Source organism: Bos grunniens, chromosome 29 (assembly GCF_055505025.1).
Source record: "Bos grunniens cultivar Pamir isolate PY7600 chromosome 29, Bosgru_T2T1.0, whole genome shotgun sequence".
Classification (NCBI taxonomy): Eukaryota; Metazoa; Chordata; class Mammalia; order Artiodactyla; family Bovidae; genus Bos; species Bos grunniens.
The window spans coordinates 44,744,267-44,765,184 of NC_141193.1; the positions used below are offsets into that span (position 1 = coordinate 44,744,267).

At 40.5% G+C, this 20,918-nt stretch overlaps 1 protein-coding gene across 4 annotated transcripts in view; it reads right to left on the reverse strand.

The window, feature by feature from the left end:
* GRM5 (glutamate metabotropic receptor 5) overlaps window positions 1–20,918 on the reverse strand; it is a 644,995-nt gene that overhangs the window by 184,796 nt on the left and 439,281 nt on the right. For all 4 annotated transcript variants that reach the window (XM_086383216.1, XM_086383215.1, XM_086383217.1 and 1 more), the window contains exon 4: window positions 3,063–3,298. In XM_086383216.1, the coding sequence (XP_086239342.1) occupies window positions 3,063–3,298 (236 nt within the window). The remainder of the gene's footprint in view (window positions 1–3,062; window positions 3,299–20,918) is intronic.

The window sequence follows — 20,918 nt, forward strand, 5'->3', positions numbered from 1 at the left end:
CTGGGTCTGCAGCTGACCCTCCAAAATGCCTCCAATGTAGCTACATAGAGTTATCTGTACACAATCATAGGATCAGTGCATAGAGGATGTGTGCACCCCAGATCTCAAGGGAAGAAAGAAGTTTGTGTCCTTCAGAAACTGGATAGACTTTTTGATGATGGCCATTCTGACTGTTGTGAGATGATGCCTTGTTGTGGTTTTGATTTGCATTTCTCTGATAATGAGCGATGTTGAGCATCTTTTCATGTGTTTATTAGCCATCCCTATGTCTTCTTTGACTTCCCTGGTGGCTCAGATGGTAAAGTGTCTGTCTACAATGCGGGAGACCCGGGTTTGATCCCAGAGTTGGGAAGACCCCCTGGAGAAGGAAATGGCAATCCACTCCAGGACTATTGCCTGGAAAATCCCATGGACAGAGGAGCCTGGTAGGCTACAGTCCATGGGGTTGCAAAGAGTCAGACATGACTGAGAAATGTCTTCTTCTTTGGAGAAATGTCTGTCTAAGTCTTCTGCTTAGTCTTTGATTGGATTATTTTTCTGGTATTGAGCTTCATGCATTGCTTGTATATTTTGGAAATTAGTTCTTTATCGGTTGTCTCATTTGCTGTTATTTTCTCCCATTCTGAGGGTTTTCTTTTTACCTTGCTTTTAGTTTCCTTCATAAGCTTTCCTTGCAAAAGCTTTTAAGTTTAATTAGGTCAGAGTTGTTTATTTTTGTTTGTATTTCCATTACTCTAGGAGGTGGGTCATAGAGGATCTTGCTGTGCTTTATGTCAAAGAGTGTTCTGCCTATGTTTTCCTCTAAGAGTTTTATAGTTTCTAGTCTTACATTTGGGTGTTTCTTTAATCCATTTTGAGTTTATTTTTGTGTATGGTGTTAGGAAGTGTTCTAATTTTATTATTTTACATGTCGCTGGCCTCTTTTCCCAGCACCACTTTTTGCATTTAGGTTGGTTCTCATGTGGTGGACAAACCTAGAGATTATTATACAAAGTGAAGCCAGAAAGAAAAAGACAAATATTGTATTTTAACGCGTATGTATAGAGTCTAGAAAGACGGTAGTGATGAACCTATGTACAGGGCAGCCCTGGAGATGCAGACGTGGAGAACGCGCTTTTGGGCATGGTAGGGGAGAGAAGGTGGCGTGATTTGCGAGAGTAGCATTGACACACATCTGTGGCCATATGTAAAGTAGCTAGCCCGTGGACTTTTGGCTTCCCTGGTGGCTCAGACGGTAAAGAGTCTGCCTGCAATACGGTGGACCTTAGTTTGATCCCTGGATGGGGAAGAGTCCCTGGAGAAGGGAATGGCAACCCACTCCAGTATTCTTGCCTGGAGAATTCCATGGAAAGAGGAGCCTGGTGGACTACAGTCCATGGGGTCACAAAGAGTCAGACATGACTGAGCGACTAATGCACACAGTGAGCATTTGCTGTATGACACAGAACCCAAAGCCAGTGCACTGTGACAGCCTAGAGGGAGGGGTGGAATGGGTGGGAGATAGGAGGGAGCTTAGGAGGAAGGCAATGTATGGATACATATGGCAGATTCAGGTTGGTGTACGGTGGAAACCATCACAATATTGTAAAGTAATTATCCTCCAATTAGAAGTAAAATTAAATTGAAAAAAGAAACTGGATAGAACTGTGAAAAATATAAACTTGGGTATAAAAATTGTGAAACAGAAGTCACAGTCCTGTGTATTCACACACTTTTTTTTTTTTTTCATGAAAATAAAACATAAAAACAAAGGAAATGAAGAAGCATTTGAAGATTCTGGACAAGAGTTGGCAGTATTTAAAGCAGGAGAGAAGCAAATGTAGTTTCATAGCAGGCTGCTGTGGCTTCTGGATTTCACGGGGCAGTACCATCCCACACCCCAGCCTTCCTGTCCACTGTTGCTAGACTAGGTAGGAACTTACATGAGGCTGCCACAGTCTCACTTTTCCAAATACTGACATGTAAGAGTCATCACAGATCAGCACTTACTACTTCTTTCATTTCACAAAAGAAGGGACTGATAGAAAAAACACAGTATGGATGTGAACTTAGGAGATGCATTATAAAGAAGTCCCTACATTGTTCCTATTTTCCTCATTTTGGTGCTGGTGACAGCTTCTCTGTAGACTGGAATTAATTCATGGGCTAGGATTTCAACCTCAGCCTCATTGCTCCAGTGCTCTCTCCTGTTCCAGCATCATGAGAGAGGCATTATACCACCAACTAAAACATTTCACTCCTTTGTAAACACATATGAGGTGCTTGTTACACAATGCGGGACAAATCAGTCTTAGCAAACCCTTTGTTGGTTTTAACAAATCTTAACCTTTGCGCTTTGACTTACAGATCAACATTGACCCTGTCTGATTATTAAGAGTCAAGATTCCCTTTGGATTTGCTACAAATAAAACTGACCAAACCCTTTGTTTAAAATTCCTGTTACATCATGTACAACACTGAAGTGCAACTTTTGTTGGCATCATGATCTCCCTAACTAGACAATAAATCCCTTGAGGGCAGGATCTAGTTTTCCTCATCTTGTTACCCTTACAACTAAAGGATTCGTTGTGAATCCTTATAAATCATTTGAATGGCTCTGCTTAGTTTATGTCTCCTGGAACATCATAATTATACACAGCAAATCCTTGCTACTGTTTTATAGTTTATTGATGGAAGTAGGAATTGGTCCGTCCTTCAACATGCACTAATTCATTTTTCAGACATACATGAAACCCTTGTTATGTGCCTTCCACTGTGCTAATTGCTAAAGATAATCAAAATAACCAGAATGTAGTTCTTGCCTTCAAAAATGTCAAGAAGAGTTCCTTTCTGGAGCTCACATTAGCTTTGTAGTACACTGCCAATATCCTGAATGATAGAAACAGTTTGCAATCTTAATAGAGTGAACATTTACTCTCTTATATTTTCTTATCCCTCTAAGAAGCAGTACCCACTCTATATAAGAGCCCTCCTTTCTAACAGATGACAGCCGCTATCCTCATAACACAGTTCACTTAAATTGGAGCCTTACCCACTTGAAATGAAAGAATAAATCTGCTTACTATTGCAAGTCTTGTTGTATTTGCTGTTCTCCTGTGCAAACCCTTCCAGCCGGCACTGAAAGCGATGCTGCCAGAATTCTTGAAACCAAGGGTTTCGGAGGTTTGTTTCTGGCCGGAGCTTCAGATAATAATCATCAAACCACTTGACGTCGGGAGACTGGAGCTTGATTGTGATTCCACCAACAGCTTCTCGCTGATAGCCATCTGTCACATCATACCTGTCAGCCCAGCCGTCACTGTGGGGAAACAAAAACCCCTCAGCTCAGAACAGGTCTCGTCTGAGAAAACGATGCTGTTTGCTATCGTTTTGAAAACATTCATCAATAAATGGCACTCAGGCCACACTATGGTCTTACATTATACTACATGATTATTGAGATAGCAGCTCAAATCAAATAGGATAAAAAGTGCAAAATACAATGGAAACTTTGCGTCTAAGAATGCTGGAAGGTACCAGTCTCACTTACCTTGAACTGCAGAGAATAACCTAATGCTTTTGGCAGAATTTCACTGGTTGTAAAATAGAGTATAATCATGAAAGCTATATATCACCGTTCACACTATTTACTGAATGTTTAATAGCTAGGTTAAATTAATTTTAAGTATATTTCTTTTCCTTTACTTAATAATAAATCATGATAAGGATCATAAAGTAAAACTGAAAAATACTTCTAAAATATACCTAATGTTAATTTAACCATCATATGATATTCATTTTTTTCCTATATTTTACATGTAATGATGTGTGAGTGTGTGTGTGTGATCACTTGTGTCTGACTCTTTGTGACCCCATGGACTGTAGCCCACCAGGCTCCTCTGTCCATGGGATTTTCTAGGCAAGACTACTAGGGAGGGTTGCCATTTCCTACTTGAGGGGATTTTCCTGAGTGGTTAAACAAGAGAAACTTTCTGATTATGATCATTCTATTAATTGATTCATCAGAGCCCAAACCGAAGTCCTTATAGTCCATATCCTCTTTCCTATCCCATGATACTTCTTTAATAAGGATACATGTAAAATACACATATGAAATCATGTTTTACACTATCAGTACCAGTTCAGTCACTCAGTCGTGTCTGACTCTTTGTGACCCTATGGACTAAGCAAGCCAGGACTCCCAGAACCTACTCAAACTCATGTCCATCACGTTGGTGGTGCCATCCAACCATCTCATCCTCTGTTGTCCCCTTCTCCTCCTGCCTTCAATATTTCCCAGCACCAGGGTCTTTTCCAATGACTCAACTCTTCGCATCAGGTGGCCAATGTATTGGAGTTTCAGCTTCAGCATCTGTCCTTCCAATGAACACCCAGGACTGATTTCCTTTTCATGGACTGGTTGGATCTCCTTGCAGTCCAAGGGACTCTCAAGAGTCTTCTCCAACACCACAGTTCAAAAGCATCAATTCTTCGGTGCTCAGCTTTCTTTATAGTCCAACTCTCACATCCATACATGACTACTGGAAAAACCACAGCATTGACTAGATGGACCTTTGTTGGTAAAGTAATGTCTCTGCTTTTTAATATGCTGTCTAGGTTGGTCATAGCTTTTGTGTCTCTTTACACTAGAGTCATTGAAACAACTTCTTAACAACAGGCCATCAACGATGGTGACAGGAATCATACTCTTCAACATCAATATCATTCTATGTACTGATCACTCAAAGTAACCTAGGAATTTCAAAACAAGTTTGAAATTGGAGAGTTTCTATTATAATAATGTAACAGAATAAGGAAGAGTATTCTAAGCTTATTTGGAAAATACATGAGATAAAACTTTGGAAATAAAAGACATAAAAATGTGTTTCTTTGAAATCTGGACACACCTTGGGACATTCAGGAAAAAAGTGTCTGACTTTTCCCATCCTTCCTGTCATTTGAAATATGCATAGCTTATGCTGTGTATCTGCTGGACCCAGCAGTACTAACCGTCCTTTAAAGAGGCACACGTGCCCTTTCAGGAGAAGTAAATAAAGTCAAGGGAAATTTAACAATGAAAAAAGGGTAACAACAAAGAAGGAAGAGATGACATGGAGAGAGTTGAGAGGAAGAGTGGAATGGAGCCTCCTGAATGCAAGGCAGGAAAGGGTTTGGAGATAAGCTGGGTGAGGGGCAGTAGGCACTGGGAAAAGTTGAGTGAAATGGTTTACATTAACAATCATTATTTATTTCACCAATATTCAGGTATTTCTATTTATTGGAATGTTCATTTCTTTTTATCTTCCTCCCAATGCATTTTTGTTTTTTATACTTTTTATTTCAGTAAGCAGAGGGCATGCTCCAATATTTTGGATATAAAATCTGTGTATTATGTAAGGTTTTATGTAAGTAATATGTAAGTAATAAATTAGAATAAGTAAAAAAAAAAAAAAAGCATGTACTTTTTTCAGTGTGTTCTGCTATACTAACTCTGACTTAAAAATTGATGAGAGTTGTTCCAAAGGTCACAGATTACTCATTAAGATATCATAGGGGCTTAGGATAACTTGAGATTCTTCCGAAGGCATCAGTGGGTGAAGAAGGAGGAAAAATAAACAAACAGAAAAAATAAGCAATTTCTTCCTCTTAAGTCCTCCTTGACAAGAAAAGATTTTATTAAAAATGATCTCTGCTGAAATTTCAGAAACTTTTGTGGCAGATCAGGAAAAAACAAGTAATGGAATATGTTTTGTCCCCAAGTTGAAAGTGGTTACTTCACACATTGTCTTCCCTCAAGTTTCTCATTTTCAGCTGCAGAGGTTTTATTTAAAGCTGACAAGTTGAAATGAAGTGGGCTTGTTTGCTTCATTTTCTCGCTCTGTTTTGGAGGGTTTATTATATCACTGATAGGAGAGTGTGGGTCTCACTGGCACTCGAGGAGATGCATGGGCGTGCTGCAAATGGGACAGGAAGCCCTGTTTGTCAGGCGGAGCGGCGTTCTTCAAGAAGGGGAAATTTAAATTGCTCCTTTTGTTAGTGTTAGCTTGCTCTTATGTAATGCTGTGATTATGAGTATTACATAAGAAATGTTAAGATTATAATGGGTCCAATTTACCCTTCACAATTCATTCACTGAATTTAATGGGGATTGTAAAAAGCCTGTCTTGATAAACTTTTCTGGAGGTAATGTTTCCATTAAAAAGTCAGGACCAGTTTGTTAATTTACTCCTCTCTCATAACATTCTTCAGCTTTTTTCTTTCTTTTTTTTCCCCCAGGAATTAATTTCTACATTTAATTTAGTAAAAGATGATCTTTTTTTCAGTAGTATATAAGTAAGCTGATTTTAAAACAGGTTTGTTGTAGGGATTTCCATTCAACAGCAAAATAAAAACTGTAGCATAGTTTGTACATAAACAGAAAATTCCAGTATCTGTGGACAGAAAAGGGTTATTGTGTTTAAGCTTAGTGGGGAATATTTGCCATCTAAGTCTCAATAAAGTTCAATCCATATTGGCTAAGTTAGATGGTGCTCTATTGACTTTAGCTTATTAAATATTAACATTTTCATAAAAATATGCTTTTAAGGTTTGCTTTAAGATGATAGGGTATCTCTTAGTAAGGAATAATAAATCCAAAAATGAATAGCCAAGAAAACCTTGGGCTTACCTTTCTACTATCTAATGCTTTCCATTGCATTGTTAGAGTGGACTCTTAGGATTCTGGCACTACTGTAATGCTTTTGGGTGACCTGTGTGTGTGTGTGTGTGTGTGTGTGTGTGTGCTCAGACATGACTGCCTCTTTGTGACCCCGTGGACTGTAGCCCACAGGCTACTCTGTCCATGGGATTCTCAAGAATACTGGAGTGGGTTGCCATTTCCTTTTCCAGAGGATGTTCCTGACCCAGGGATGGAACCCGTGTCTCTTGCATCTCCTGCACTGGCAGGCAAATTTTTTACCAGTGCGCCACTTGGGTGACATAAATTTTACCAAGTTAGATAAAAAAGTAGGGGGAGATAAGGAGAAAAACTGAAAATGTACCACATTTAAAGCAGTTTTATAGATTTAGTATCTATTCTTTCTTCCTTCCTTTCTTTATGTCTATCTGTCCATCCATCTGTCTGGTTTCTCTCTCTTCTAATTGGTGGGCATTTTAACCATCTCCTTATAATCCATTTCATTACTTTCCTTCCAATTCTTTGCTATATAGTCATTCTTCATTATTTGCATATTCTGAATTTGCAAATTCATGGGTTTCCTAAAATTTATTTGCAGCCCCATTTCAATACTCAGACCACTTTTATGGTCACTCTTAGACATGCACAGGGTAGCAAAAAATTCGAGTCTCCTGATGTGCATGTTCACAGAGGAAGCTGGACAAGGTGAACCTCTGCTTTTTTGCTTCAGTTTTGCTACTATAAAGACATTTTCTTCATTGTCTATTAAGTGCCAAATTTTTGTATTTTGTGATTTTAGCATTAAAAGATATACATTACCACATATAAAACAGATAGCCAGTGGGAGTTTGATGTATGATTCAGGGCACTCAAAGCCAGTGCTCTGGGACAACCTGGAGGGGTGGAGTGGGGCAGGGGCTGAGAGGGGTGTTCAGGAACTAGGGGACACATGTGTGCCAGGGCTGATTCATGCTGATGTCTGGCAAAACCCACCACAATACTGTAAAGTAGTTATCCTCCAATTTAACTGAATTTAAAAAATGGTTTTGCTGTTTAAAATACCCCCAAGTATATAATATATAATACTGATATGTTATCTAGAGTTCCCAATGGCAAGAAATCTGTGATATGCTTTACATACAAAGTCAGATGCATTCAGGCATGAGTACAGGGCTGTTTTTCTATGAATTAAATATGAATTCATCAACTATATATATATATATATGTATATGTAAAGTAAAGTGTTTTTAGATTGGAATATCTATGAAACAAGGTTATATATTGACTCAGTTCACTTCAGTCACTCAATCGTGTCCAACTCTTTGCAACCCCATGGACTGCAGCACACCAGGCTTCCCTGTCCATGACAAACTACTGGAGTTTACTCAAACTCATGTCCATTGAGTTGGTGATGCAAGCCAACCATCTCATCCTCTGTTGTCCCCTTTTCCTCCTGCCTTCAATCTTTCCCAGCATCAGGGTCTTTTCCAATGAGTTGGTTCTTTGCATCAGGTGGCCAAAGTATTATGGAGATTCAGCTTCAGCATCAGTCCTTCCAATGAATATTCAGGACTGATTTCCTTTAGGATGGACTGGTTGGATCTCCTTGCAGTCCAAGGGACTCTCAAGAGTCTTCTTCAACACCACAGTTCAAAAGCATCAATTCTTCAGTGCTCAGCTTTCTTTACAGTCCAACTCTCACATACATACATAACTACTAGCAAAACCATAGTTTTGACTAGATGGACCTTTGTCGTCAAAGTAATGTCTCTGCTTTTTAATATGCTGTCTAGAATGGTCAGAGCTTTTCTTCCAGGGAGCAAGCGTCTTTTAATTTCATGGCTGCAGTCACCATCTGCAGTGATTTTGGAGCCCAAGAAAATAAAGTCTGTCATTGTTTCCCTTGTTTCCCCATCTATTTCCATGAAGTGATGGGGCTGGATGCCATGATATTCGTTTTTCTGAGTGTTGAGTTTTAAATCAGCTTTTTCACTCCCCTCTTTCACTTTCACTCTTTAGTCCTCTTTGCTTTCTGCCAAGAAGTTGGCGTCATGTGCATTTCTGAGGTTATTGATATTTCTCCTGCAATCTTAATTCCAGCTTGTGCTTCATCTAGTCCAGCATTTTACATGCTGTACTCTGCATATAAGTTAAATAAGAAGGGTAACAATATACAGCCTGATGTACTCCTTTCCCAGTTTAGAACCAGTCCATTGTTTCATGTCTGGTTCTAACTGTTGCTTCTTGACCTCCATACAGATTTCTCAAGAGGCAGGTCAGGTGGTCTGGTATTCCCATCTCTGTAAGAATTTTCCAGTTTGTTGTGATCCACACAGTCAAAGGTTTTAGTGTAGCCAATGAAGTGGAAGTAGACATTTTTCTGAAATTATCTTGCTTTTTCTATGATCCAACAAATGTTGGCAATTTAATTTCTGGTTTCTCTGCCTTTTCTAAATCCAGCTTGAACATGTGGAAGTTCTCGGTTCATGTACTGTTGAAGCCTAGCTTAGAGAATTTTGAGCATTACTTTGCTAGTAGATGAGTGCAATTTTGCAGTACTTTGAACATTCTTTGGCATTGCCTTTCTTAGTGATTGGAATGAAAACTAACCTTTTCCAGTCCTGTGGCCACTGCTGAGTTTTCCAAATTTACTAGCATATTGAGTGCATCACTTTCGCAGCATCGTTTTTTAGGATCTGAAGTAGCTCAACTGGGATTCCATCACCACCCCTAGTTTTGTTCGTAGTGATACTTCCTAAGGCCCACTTCACATTCCAGGATGTCCGGCTGTAGGTAAGTGTTCACACCATTGTGGTTATCTGAGTCATTATGATCTTTTTTGGTAGTTCTTCTATGTATTCTTGTCACCTCTTCTTAATATCTTCTGGTTCTGCTAGTTCCATACGTTTCTGTCCTTTCTTGTGCCCATCTTTGCATGAAATGTTCCCCTGGCATCTCTAATTTTCTAAAAGAGATCTCTAGTCTTTCCCATTCCATTTTCCCTCTATGTCTTTGCATTAATCACTTAGGAAGGCATTCCTATCTGTCCTTGCTATTCTTTGGAACTCAGCATTCAGGTGGTATATCTTTCCTTTTCTCTTCCATAAGCTTCTTATCCTTATCCTTCAGAGGGCACACAGAATGAAAAGCACAATTCAGAAAACTAATCAAACTGATCACATGGACTACAGCCTTGTCTAACTCAAAGAAACTGAGAGCCATGTTATATAGGGCCGTCCAAGTTGGACCAGTTATGGTGGAGAGTTCTGACAAAACATAGTCCACTAGAAAAGGCAATGGCAAACCACTTCATTATTCTTGCCTTGAGAACCCCATGAATAGTATGAAAAGGCGAAAAGATAGGACACTGAAAGATGAACTCCCCAGGTCGGTAGGGGCCCAATATGCTACTGGAGAAGAGTGCAGAGTAACTCTAGAAAGAATGAAGAGACGGAGCCAAAGCAAAAACAACACCCAGTTGCGCATGTAACTGGTGATGGAAGTAAAGTCCAATGCTATAAAGAATAATATTGCATAGGAAACTGGAATGTTAGGTCCATGAATCAAGGTAAATTGGAAGTGGTCAAACAGAAGATGGCAAGAGTGAACACTGACATTTTAGGAATCAGTGAACCAAAATGGACTGGAATGGGTGAATTTAATTCAGATGACCATTATATCTACTACTGTGTACAAGAATCCCTTAGAAGAAATGGAGTAGCCATCATAGTCAACAAAAGAGTCCAAAATGGAGTATTTGGGTGCAGTCTCAAAAACGACAGAATGATCTCTTCGTTTCCAAGGCAAACCATTCAATATCCCAGTAATCCAAGTTTATGCCCCTGCAAGTGAAGCTTAAGAAGCTAAAGTCAAACAGTTCTATGAAGGCCTACAAGACCTTCTAGAACTAACACCTCCAAAAGATGTCCTTTTCATCATAGGGGACTGAAACGCAAAAGTAGGAAGCCAAGAAACACCTGGAGTAGCAGGAAAATTTGGCCTTGGAGTACAAAATGAAGCAGGGCATAAGGCTAACAGAGTTTTGCTAAGAGAATGCAATGGTCATAGCAAACACTCTCTTCCAACAACACAAGAGAAGGCTCTACACATGGACATCACCAGATGGCCAACACCAAAATCAGATTGATTATATTCTTTGCATCCCCAGATGGAGAAACTCTATACAGTCAGCAAAAACAAGACTGGGAGCTGACTATGGCTCAGATCAGTTCAGTTTAGTTCAGTTGCTCAGTCGTGTCCGATTCTTTGTGACCCCATGAATTGCAGCACGCCAGGCATCCCTGTCCATCACCAACTCCCGGAGTTCACTCAGACTCACGTCCATCGAGTCAGTGATGCCATCCAGCCATCTCATCCTCTGTCGTCCCCTTCTCCTCCTGCCCCCAATCTCTCCCAGCATCAGAGTCTTTTCCAATGAGTCAACTCTTCGCATGAGGATGGCTCAGATCATGAATTCCTTATTGCCAATTCAGACTTAAATTGAAGAAAGTAGGGAAAACCACTAGACTATTCATGTATGACCTAAATCAATTCCCTTATGATTATACAGTGGAAGTGACAAATAGATTCAAGGGATTAGATCTGATAGAGTGCCTAAAGAACTATGGATGGAGGTTCATGACATTGTACAGGAGACAGTGTTCAAGACCATCCCCAAGAAAAAGAAATGCAAAAAAGGCAATATGGCTGTCTGAGGAGGCCTTACAAATAGCTGTGAAAAGAAGAGAAGTGAAAGGCAAAGGAGAAAAGGAAAGATGTACCCATCTGAATGCAGAGTTCTGAAGAATAGCAAGGAGAGTTAGAAAAGCCTCTCCTGGTAGGAGACCTTGTAGATGTGTGTTAGAGAATCAAGTTAGGAAATATGCGTCAGTGGTTAAGGAAACTAATGGATGGTTGTATTAGCAGTGGGAAGGAAGAGGTTATTTGTAAGGAATTCTCAGAAATCCAAGGACTAGTTATGTGCAGAATAGTGGGTAAAGGAAGATATTTATGGTTTATGGGAAACATTAATGATACTGTAAGTGACATTGTCACTCCATATCCTAGGTTAAAGTATAGAAAAATAGGTTTGAGTTTGAAAAAGGAGGGAAATGAATACAAGTAGGGGCTCTGCAATGATCCAATTTCCTTTTATATGCTCTCCAGCACTTTGTTTCTTCTGGATTTCTGTTCTCTGCAAATAAAATTAATGAGTGTAAAAAAGTACAGGTTAAAAATCTTTGCTGTGGTGCAGTAGCATTTTAATCCACCTTTTACTATTGTATTTAGCATTTTGTATGCTGAGAAATAGCTATTTGCACTCAAAAAAAAGGTAAAGCTAATGAAAATCATAGCACTCTAAAGACCTGATGCTCTATACAATTATATCCTTATAAACATTTTAACTTTAGAATTGTTATTTTAATTATTTTTGTGTTAACTAATAGATATTTAAAGCAGGCCAGTGATCATGGCTGTAATATAATTACTGCAGGGTTTATAGTCAGTAGAATTAATTGCAAAATATAATTCTGGAATGTGGAATCCCTTAAGGATCCAGAGTAATAAAATATCATTGGAGAATTATGAAGGAGAAAGGTTTACTAATTATTGAATGTTAAACAGAGTTGATCAATAATTTAAAAATTTGTCTCTCTTATCAAAATATAAATCTGTACAATGCAGACAATATGTTCTTTCTTTTCTTTCCTCATTTTGTATTAATATATCTTTTAAAAAAAACTACTGGACCACAAAGGAAGTCCCCTGGTTTCTCTTTGTTTAATCAGTTAGTTACCTTATTTCTATTTTTGCCTGTCTGGGTACTTGTTGCTGCACACAGCTTCCTCTAGATGCACCGAACGGGAGCTACCTCCCAGTTGGGGCATTCAGGCTCTAGAGTGTGTGCTCAGTAGCTATGGCCGATGGATTTAGCTACCCCATGGCATGTGGAATATTCCCAGACCAGGGATCATACCCATGTGCCCTGCATTGGCAGGTGGATTCTTAACCTCTGGACCACCAGGGAAGATCCTCAATATGTATTTTAAGTTATTGCTATGGAAACAAAAAATTGTGTGACACAGAAAGTTGAGTCAAGTGATCCTCCAGTAACAGTCTCCATGTGATTTTTATTCCAATTAATTAATCTAATAAGCATTTGAATGCATATTATGCATATTCTGTACATTCAAATTGCATAGATAGTGTGGTAGCTGCCAATACATGCCCTCAAGGAGCTGGTAGTCCATTAGACACGGCCTGCTTGAATGGGTGATGCTGACTTCTAGCCCACTGGAAGTTTCCTCATTTATCCTTCAGACTGAACATCCTCTTCTCTTTTTATTCACTCTTCCTATTAACAGTACAATTCATTAGGTTCCCAGTCACTGAATCGTCACTTACTGAAAATTGCATTCCAGTCCTGCCTTCCTGAGATTTATTCTCCCATCACCTCAATTAGTATTCTGGGTGTTCCTAAACTCTTAGTTCTTACATCTATTGTCTCTTGATTTATTTACATGAAAGGCTAATCACATACAACGGGTAAGGATTTCATTAGTTGAACTCTCAAATGGCAACATGATTATTTAGTATAACTCTGCAGAGTTCTTGGGGAGATATCTGCCATGGGCAAACAACATAAATAAATCATCTCAAAGTGTTAGAAGGAGCAATACCAGACCAAAAATGTAGGCATCAGAATGACTTTTCCTAGAAGGTGTGCTGCGCTTAGTCACTCAGTCATGTCTGACTCTTTGCGACCCCATGGACGTTAGCCTGCCAGACTCCTCTGACCTGGGGATTCTCCAGGCAAGAATACTGGAGTGGATTGCCATGCCCTCCTCCAGGGGATCTCCCCAACCCAGGGATCAAACTCTGGTCTTCTGCATTGCAGGTGGATTCTTTAACATCTAAGCCCAAGAATACTGGCGTGGGTAGCCTATCCCTTCTCTAGGGGATCTTCCCGACCTGGGAGTCGAACGGGGGTCTCCTACATTGCAGGTGGATTCTTTATCAGCTGAGCTATCAGGGAAGCCCATTCTGAGAAGTTCAGTTCAGTTCAGTTGCTCAGTCATGTCCAACTCTTTGTGACCCCGTGAATTGCAGCACGCCAGGCCTCCCTGTCCATCACCAACTCCTGGAGTTCACCCAGACTCATGTCCATTGAGTCAGTAATGCCATCCAGCCATCTCATCCTCTGTCATCCCCTTTTCCTCCTGCCCCCAATCCCTCCCAGCATCAGAGTCTTTTCCAATGAGTCAACTCTTCACATGAGGTGACCAAAGTACTGCAGTTTCAGCTTTAGCATCATTCCTTCCAAAGAAATCCCAGGGCTGATCTCTTTCAGAATGGACTGGTTGGATCTCCTTGCAGTCCAAGGGACTCAAGAGTCTTCTCCAACACCACAGTTAAAAACCATCAATTCTTTGATGCTCAGCTTTCTTCACAGTCCAACTCTCACATCCATACATGACCACTGGAAAAACCATAGCCTTGACTAGATGGACCATAGCAAAGTAATATCTCTGCTTTTCAATATGCTATCTAGGCTGGTCATAACTTTTCTTTCAAGGAGTAAGTGCCTTTTAACTTCATGGCTGCAGTCACCATCTGCAGTGATTTTGGACCCCCCCAAAATTAAAGTCTGACACTGTTTCCATTGTTTCCCCATCTATTTCCCATGAAGTGATGAGACCAGATGCCATGATCTTCGTTTTCTGAATGTTGAGCTTTAAGCCAACTTTTTCACTCTCCACTTTCACTTTCATCAAGAGGCTTTTGAGTTCCTCTTCACTTTCTGCCATAAGGGTGGTGTCATTTGCATATCTGAAATTATTGATATTTCTCCCGGCAATCTTGATTCCAGCTTGTGCTTCTTCCTGCCCAGCGTTTTTCATGATGTACTCTGCATATAAGTTAAATAAGCAGGGTGACAATATACAGCCTTGACGTACTCCTTTTGCTATTTGGAACCAGTCTGTTGTTCCATGTCCAGTTCTAACTGTTGCTTCCTGACCTGGATAGTAGTCATTAAATTTGTGTCAGGTGTGGATGTGTGTATTAGGGAGCTGGAGGTAGGGTTGTGGGTATGCCAGGCACACACAGTTATTCTTGGTCACTGAACTCTTTAGTCCCACTTGGCATGATGATTGGAGAAGGCAATGGCACCCCACTCTAATACTCTTGCCTGGAAAATGCTATGGATGGAGGAGCCTGGTAGGCTGCAGTCCATGGGGTCTCTAAGACTCGGCCACGACTGATCGACTTCACTTTCACTTTTCACTTTCATGAATTGGAGAAGGAAATGGCAACCCACTCCAGTGTTCTTGCCTGGAGAATCCCAGGGACGGCGGCACCTGGTGGGCTGCCATCTATGGGGTCGCACAGAGTTGGACACGACTGAAGCAACTTAGTAGCAGCAGCAGCAGCATGGTAATATTGGTACTGCTGCAGCTTTCACACACATACTGTGCACTGGAGACACTGTACTTGATTCTTATTCCTCCAATACATCAGACTTTCACACCTCCAAGCCTTTGAGTATGCTGGTCCCTCTGCATGGAGAGTCACCTCTGTTTTAACCCCTCACATTTTTCCTGATTTGATAAAGTCCAATTCATCTATCAAGCAGACAGACTGAACTTGAATGCAGCTTATTAAAACCTTTCTCAAGCTCCCGTTGGTTTAATAGTCCCTTCCTCTCTGCTTACAAAATCCTGTGACATTTATTTCTTATTCACTGAATAAGTATTGGGTAACTAATAACTTGCTAGATATGTGGGAATAGGGAGGTCAACCAGAAGACAAGATTTCTTCTCTCATAGAGATAACATGTTGATGCTTTTGGGAACCCTCTTACACTGTTGGTGGGAATGCAAACTAGTACAGCCGCTATGGAGAACAGTGTGGAGATTCCTTAAAAAACTGGAAATAGAACTGCCTTATGATCCAGCAATCCCACTGCTGGGCATACACACTGAGGAAACCAGAAGGGAAAGAGACACGTGTACCCCAATGTTCATCGCAGCACTGTTTATAATAGCCAGGACATGGAAGCAACCTAGATGTCCATCAGCAGATGAATGGATAAGAAAGCCATGGTACATATACAGAATGGAGTATTACTCAGCCATTAAAAAGAAAACATTTGAATCAGTTCTAATGAGGTGGATGAAACTGGAACCTATTATACAGAGTGAAGTAAGCCAGAAGGAAAAACACCAATACAGTATACTAACGCATATATATGGAATTTAGAAAGATGGTAACAATAACCCTGTGTACGAGACAGCAAAAGAGACACTGATGTATAGAACAGTCTTATGGACTCTATGGGAGAGGGAGAGGGTGGGAAGATTTGGGAGAATGGCATTGAAACATGTAAAATATCATGTATGAAATGAGATGCCAGTCCAGGTTCGATGCATGATACTGGATGCTTGGGGCTAGTGCACTGGGACGACCCAGAGGGATGGTATGGGGAGGGAGGAGGGAGGAGGGTTCAGGATGGGGAACACATGTATACCTGTGGCGGATTCATTTTGATATTTGGCAAAATGAATACAATTATGTAAAGTTTAAAAATAAAATAAAATAAAAAAAATTAGGTATCTTTATTTATGTTTTCTCTATATTGACTATAAATTTCATGTTTTGGACATCTTATCCTTAACGTTTATTATAATGCCTTGAACATGCTAAATACTTAATGTATGTTTAACATAACATTAGAAAATTAGACTTTAAAAAGCAAATTTCAGTTTATAGAGCATTCTTTTCAGATAACTGCCTGTATTCATTTGTAACCGAGAAAACAACACTGTTGGATGTGCCTTATAAAATGACTCTGAAGGGCTGAATTCATGCCTCCTCCAAACTGGTCCTCTCCTCTACCTGATGCTATTAAGGTTAATGAGTACATTCATTAGGCTGCATCTCAGCATTTTTTGTTTTTTTTTCAAAATCTGTTCACAGCCCACATAATTATTATGGAAACTGCTGTTCTACTCACGTGTAATCATCATCTTGCCAAATCTCTTACCAATAGCATTTTTTTTAAATTTTATTTTATTTAACTTTACAATAGGAGGGAGGAGGGTTCAGGATGGGGAACACATGTATACGTGTGGCAGATTCATTTTGATATATGGCATTACCAATAGCATTTTAACAGATATTTGGGGACTTTTTTCCCCCTAATACTAGAAGTCTACTGACTGGTTGTCTGTCTTTATGTAATATTCTTTGCTTTCCGCCCCTGGGGGAGTAAGAGATTAGGATCCCTAAAAAATAGTGAAAACAAAGAAAGATACTGAGCTTTTAAATGAAAATTCTTATGAATGTACACCAGTTAACACTAATGAACTAATTCCAAAGTGAACAGAAATATAGACTTCTTGAGAAAATGGTTAGGTTATTGACTGAAAATCACCTTATCTCCAGGGCTTGTAAATCTTAGTTTTGTCCCATTTCCAATGATAAGTGATAGGGATGGAGGAGCTATATGGGAACATTCAAAAGAATGAAGAAATGTCAGGACTTGTGTAAGTCAGGTGATTTCCATTATATTTTTGTTAGTCCCTCAGATGTGTCCCACTATTTGCGACCCCGTGGACTGTAGCCCACCAGGCTCCTCTGTCCATGGGATTTTCCAGGCAAGAGTACTAGAGTGGGTAGCCATTTCTTTCTCCAGAGAATGTTCCTGACCCAGGGCTCAAACCTGGGTCTCCTGCACTGCCAGCAGAGTTTTTACCACCTGAGCCATCAGGGAAGCCCGAATTTCATTATACCACTTTCCTAATTCTCTGCAGGCCTTAGAGGTAATAATTAGCTCTAGTTTTTACCATTGAGGACATTGAAAGTGAAAGTGAAGTCACTCGGTTGTGCCCCACTCTTTGAGACCCCATGGACTGTAGCCCACCAGGCTCCTCTGTCCATGGGATTTTCCAGGCAAGAGTACTGGAGTGGGTTGCCATTACCTTCTTCAGGGGATCTTCCCAACCCAAGGATCAAACCCGGGTCTCCTGCATTGCAGGCAGATGCTTTACCCTCTGAGCCATATTGAGGCTCTGAGGAATTAAATAACCCACTCAAAATCCTACAAATCTTTCTTACTCCAACACTCTAGCATGTTCCATACTGCCTAGAGCCTCCAAAGTGATGACATACAGTGACAGTAGCTCTGAGAAATGTTAAGGGGATCATATTCAAGAGGCACATGAAGGAGGACAGGAAACAGAGTAAAGAGCCAGGGATACATGAGTAAGATTCTCACGCTGGTGCAGTCACACCGGCTACTGCTTCAATCAAAGACTAATCTAGATTGATGCTGCTGGGAAGAGATACTTAAAATATAATTAATATCCGAAGGGGGCTTCCCAGGCAGCGCTCCTAGTAACCCACTTGCCAGTGCAGGAGACATAAGAGATATTGGTTCAATACCTGGGTTAGGAAGATCCCCTGGAGTAGGAAATGGCAACCGACTCCAGTATTCTTGCCTGGAGAATCCCATGGACAGAGGAGCCTGGTGGGCTCCAGTCCATGGGGTCACAAAGAGTCAGATACGACTAAAGTGACTTAGCATGCAGACAAGATCCCACGAAAAGTAGCCTTGAAATAGGGAGGTAAGTCTTAGTAGGTCTCACATAATCAGGAAAGTCCATAAAAAGTGAATGTCTTTTCCTGACAAAAGACATTGAAACATGAGTAGGATTTGGCAGGAGAAAGAGTTCAAGAGGGACTTCCCTGGTAGCTCAGCTGGTAAAGAATCTTCCTGCAATGCAGGAGACCCCAGTTGGATTCCTGGGTTGGGAAGATTCCCTGGAAAAGGGATAGGCTACTCACTCCAGTATTCTTGCTTGGAGAATTCTCATGAACAGAGGAGATTGACGGTTACAGTCCATGGGGTTGCAAAGAGTCAGACAGGACTGAGTGACTAAGCACAGCACCAAGCTGCAGGATGGAGGGAGCTGCCCAGTAAGGAGTGCAGGTGGCCCTGAGGAGCTCTGTGTGCCCCTGGGTCATACCAGCAAAGAAATGGAGACTTAAAGGAACTGAATTCCACCAAAATTCGAATGAGCTTGGTAGCAGATTCTTCCACAAAGCCTCCAGAAAGGAATGCACCTTGGTTTCAGCCTGTTTTCTCCTGATTGGAGAACCCAGTTATGCTCTACATAGACTCCTGATCTCCAGAAAGTTCAATAGAATATTGAAAAATTGTTTTAAGTAGCTGAATATGTGGTAATTTGTCACACAGCAATAGTTATTACTCACTCTCCACCTCTTTTCTATGTTTCATCACTTGGAAGGCTTTGTTGTTGTTGTTGCTCAGTCGCTAAGTCCTGCCCAGCTCTTTGTGACCCCATGGACTGCAGCGTGCCAGGTCTTCTGTCCTTCATCATCTCCTGAAGCTTGCTCAAATTCATGTCCATTGAGTGGGTGATGCCATCCAACCATCTCATCCTTTGCCGCCCTTCTCCTCCTGCCTTCAGTCTTTCCCAGCATGAGGGTCTTTTCCAATGAGTTGGCTCTTTACTTTGAAGAAAGCTGAGCGCCAAAGAATTGATGCTTTTGAACTGTGGTGTTGGAGAAGACTCTTCAGAGTCCCTTGGACTGCAAGGATATCCAACCAGTCCATTCTGAAGGAAACCAGCCCTGGGATTTCTTTGGAAGGAATGATGCTAAAGCTGACACTCCAATACTTTGGCCACCTCATGCGAAGAGTTGACTCATTGGAAAAGACTCTGATGCTGGGAGGGATTGGGGGCAGGAGGAAGAGGGGACGACAGAGGATGAGATGGCTGGCTGGCATCACTGACTCGATGGATGTGAATCTGAGTGAACTCTGGGAGTTGGTGATGGAAAGGGAGGCCTGGCGTGCTGTGATTCATGGGGTTGCAAAGAGTTGGACACGACTGAGCGACTGAACTGAACTAAACTGGCTCTTTGAATCAGGTGGCCACAGTATTGGAGCTTCAAATGAGTCCTTCCAAAGAACATTCAGGGTTGATTTCCTTTAGGATTGACTGGGTTGATCTCCTTGGAAGGCTAAAGCATGTTAATATCAGAAGTGATATAATCTGACCTAATTCTGGGTTTGATCAGAGCAGACCAACTTCCAGAGACTTAGGGATCACAGAAAATGATGGAAGGTATTACATACAAAATCCTTCCATCCATCCTTGGAACATCCATCCTGCCTCCATTTAGGGTTTAAATTGAGGTAGATATTTCCCCCTCTGGTTAAAAATTTTATCCCTCCATGGATGCTTCCTTACCATACACATCCTTCACAGAGAAGCTGAGAAAAATCATTGTAAATAGATTGAGAATTACACAATCTATTGTTTCTCTTGTCATATTACAGCCATTTAGAGAATTGCAGAAATTGCAGCAATTGTGTAAAATGTGCAATATAGTGAGCGAAATGACTCAGTTAAATAGAGAAAGCATGTTATGAATAAGCTATTGTATCGATTACTTTACATAACCTTCTTTTTTCCTGAAAGCTTCCTTACTTAGGGTAACTTCCAGTTTCAAACCCCTTCCCATTGAATTGAGCTAATTTCTTCTGTTACTCTGTTAACTGAGCATGGTGTTCAGCTGGATAGTCAATTATTGGACATCTATTCAATCCCAAGCAGTAAGGCAGACTTTATAATGATGTTGGTGATTATAATTCCAAGTGTCCAATTTGTTTTCTTAACCTTACCCCTTATAACAGGTCACAAAAGAATTCATAATTTCAGATCTAAGATGTTTTTCTCTTACTTTCTTCAACTTCCTCCAGTATTTGATACTGTTTTTTCATTTAGCTGAATCTTGTGACCAACACCGTACATGCCAATTTTCCTGCAGAGTGCTGCACAGGAGGGATAAAGAAAAGAAAAACTGGCATTCCCTACCCACTCTTGAACATTAGATTCGGGCAAACAAATACTTAGAGTGATAACAAGTGTGAACTGGTGAGATAAATATTTTTACGTCTTTACATTTCACTTTTCAGCTTGAAAAGCAGGCGGTAACACTGAGTTAAAGAGGATTCAGTAAATTCAGCCTACCTAAATCTACAAAACAAAACTGAACCAGTACAACCCATCATTGTGGTCTTTGATCCAAACCTGTACCCAAACTTTTCTGATTGTGTCCATGAAAATGCACAGGGGGAAGTATTTTTATTTGTTACACACGCACACATGCGCCTTGGAATTCATTTCTCTTTTTCCTTTCTGAGACTTTAAATAAAGAATTGCCTAAATCA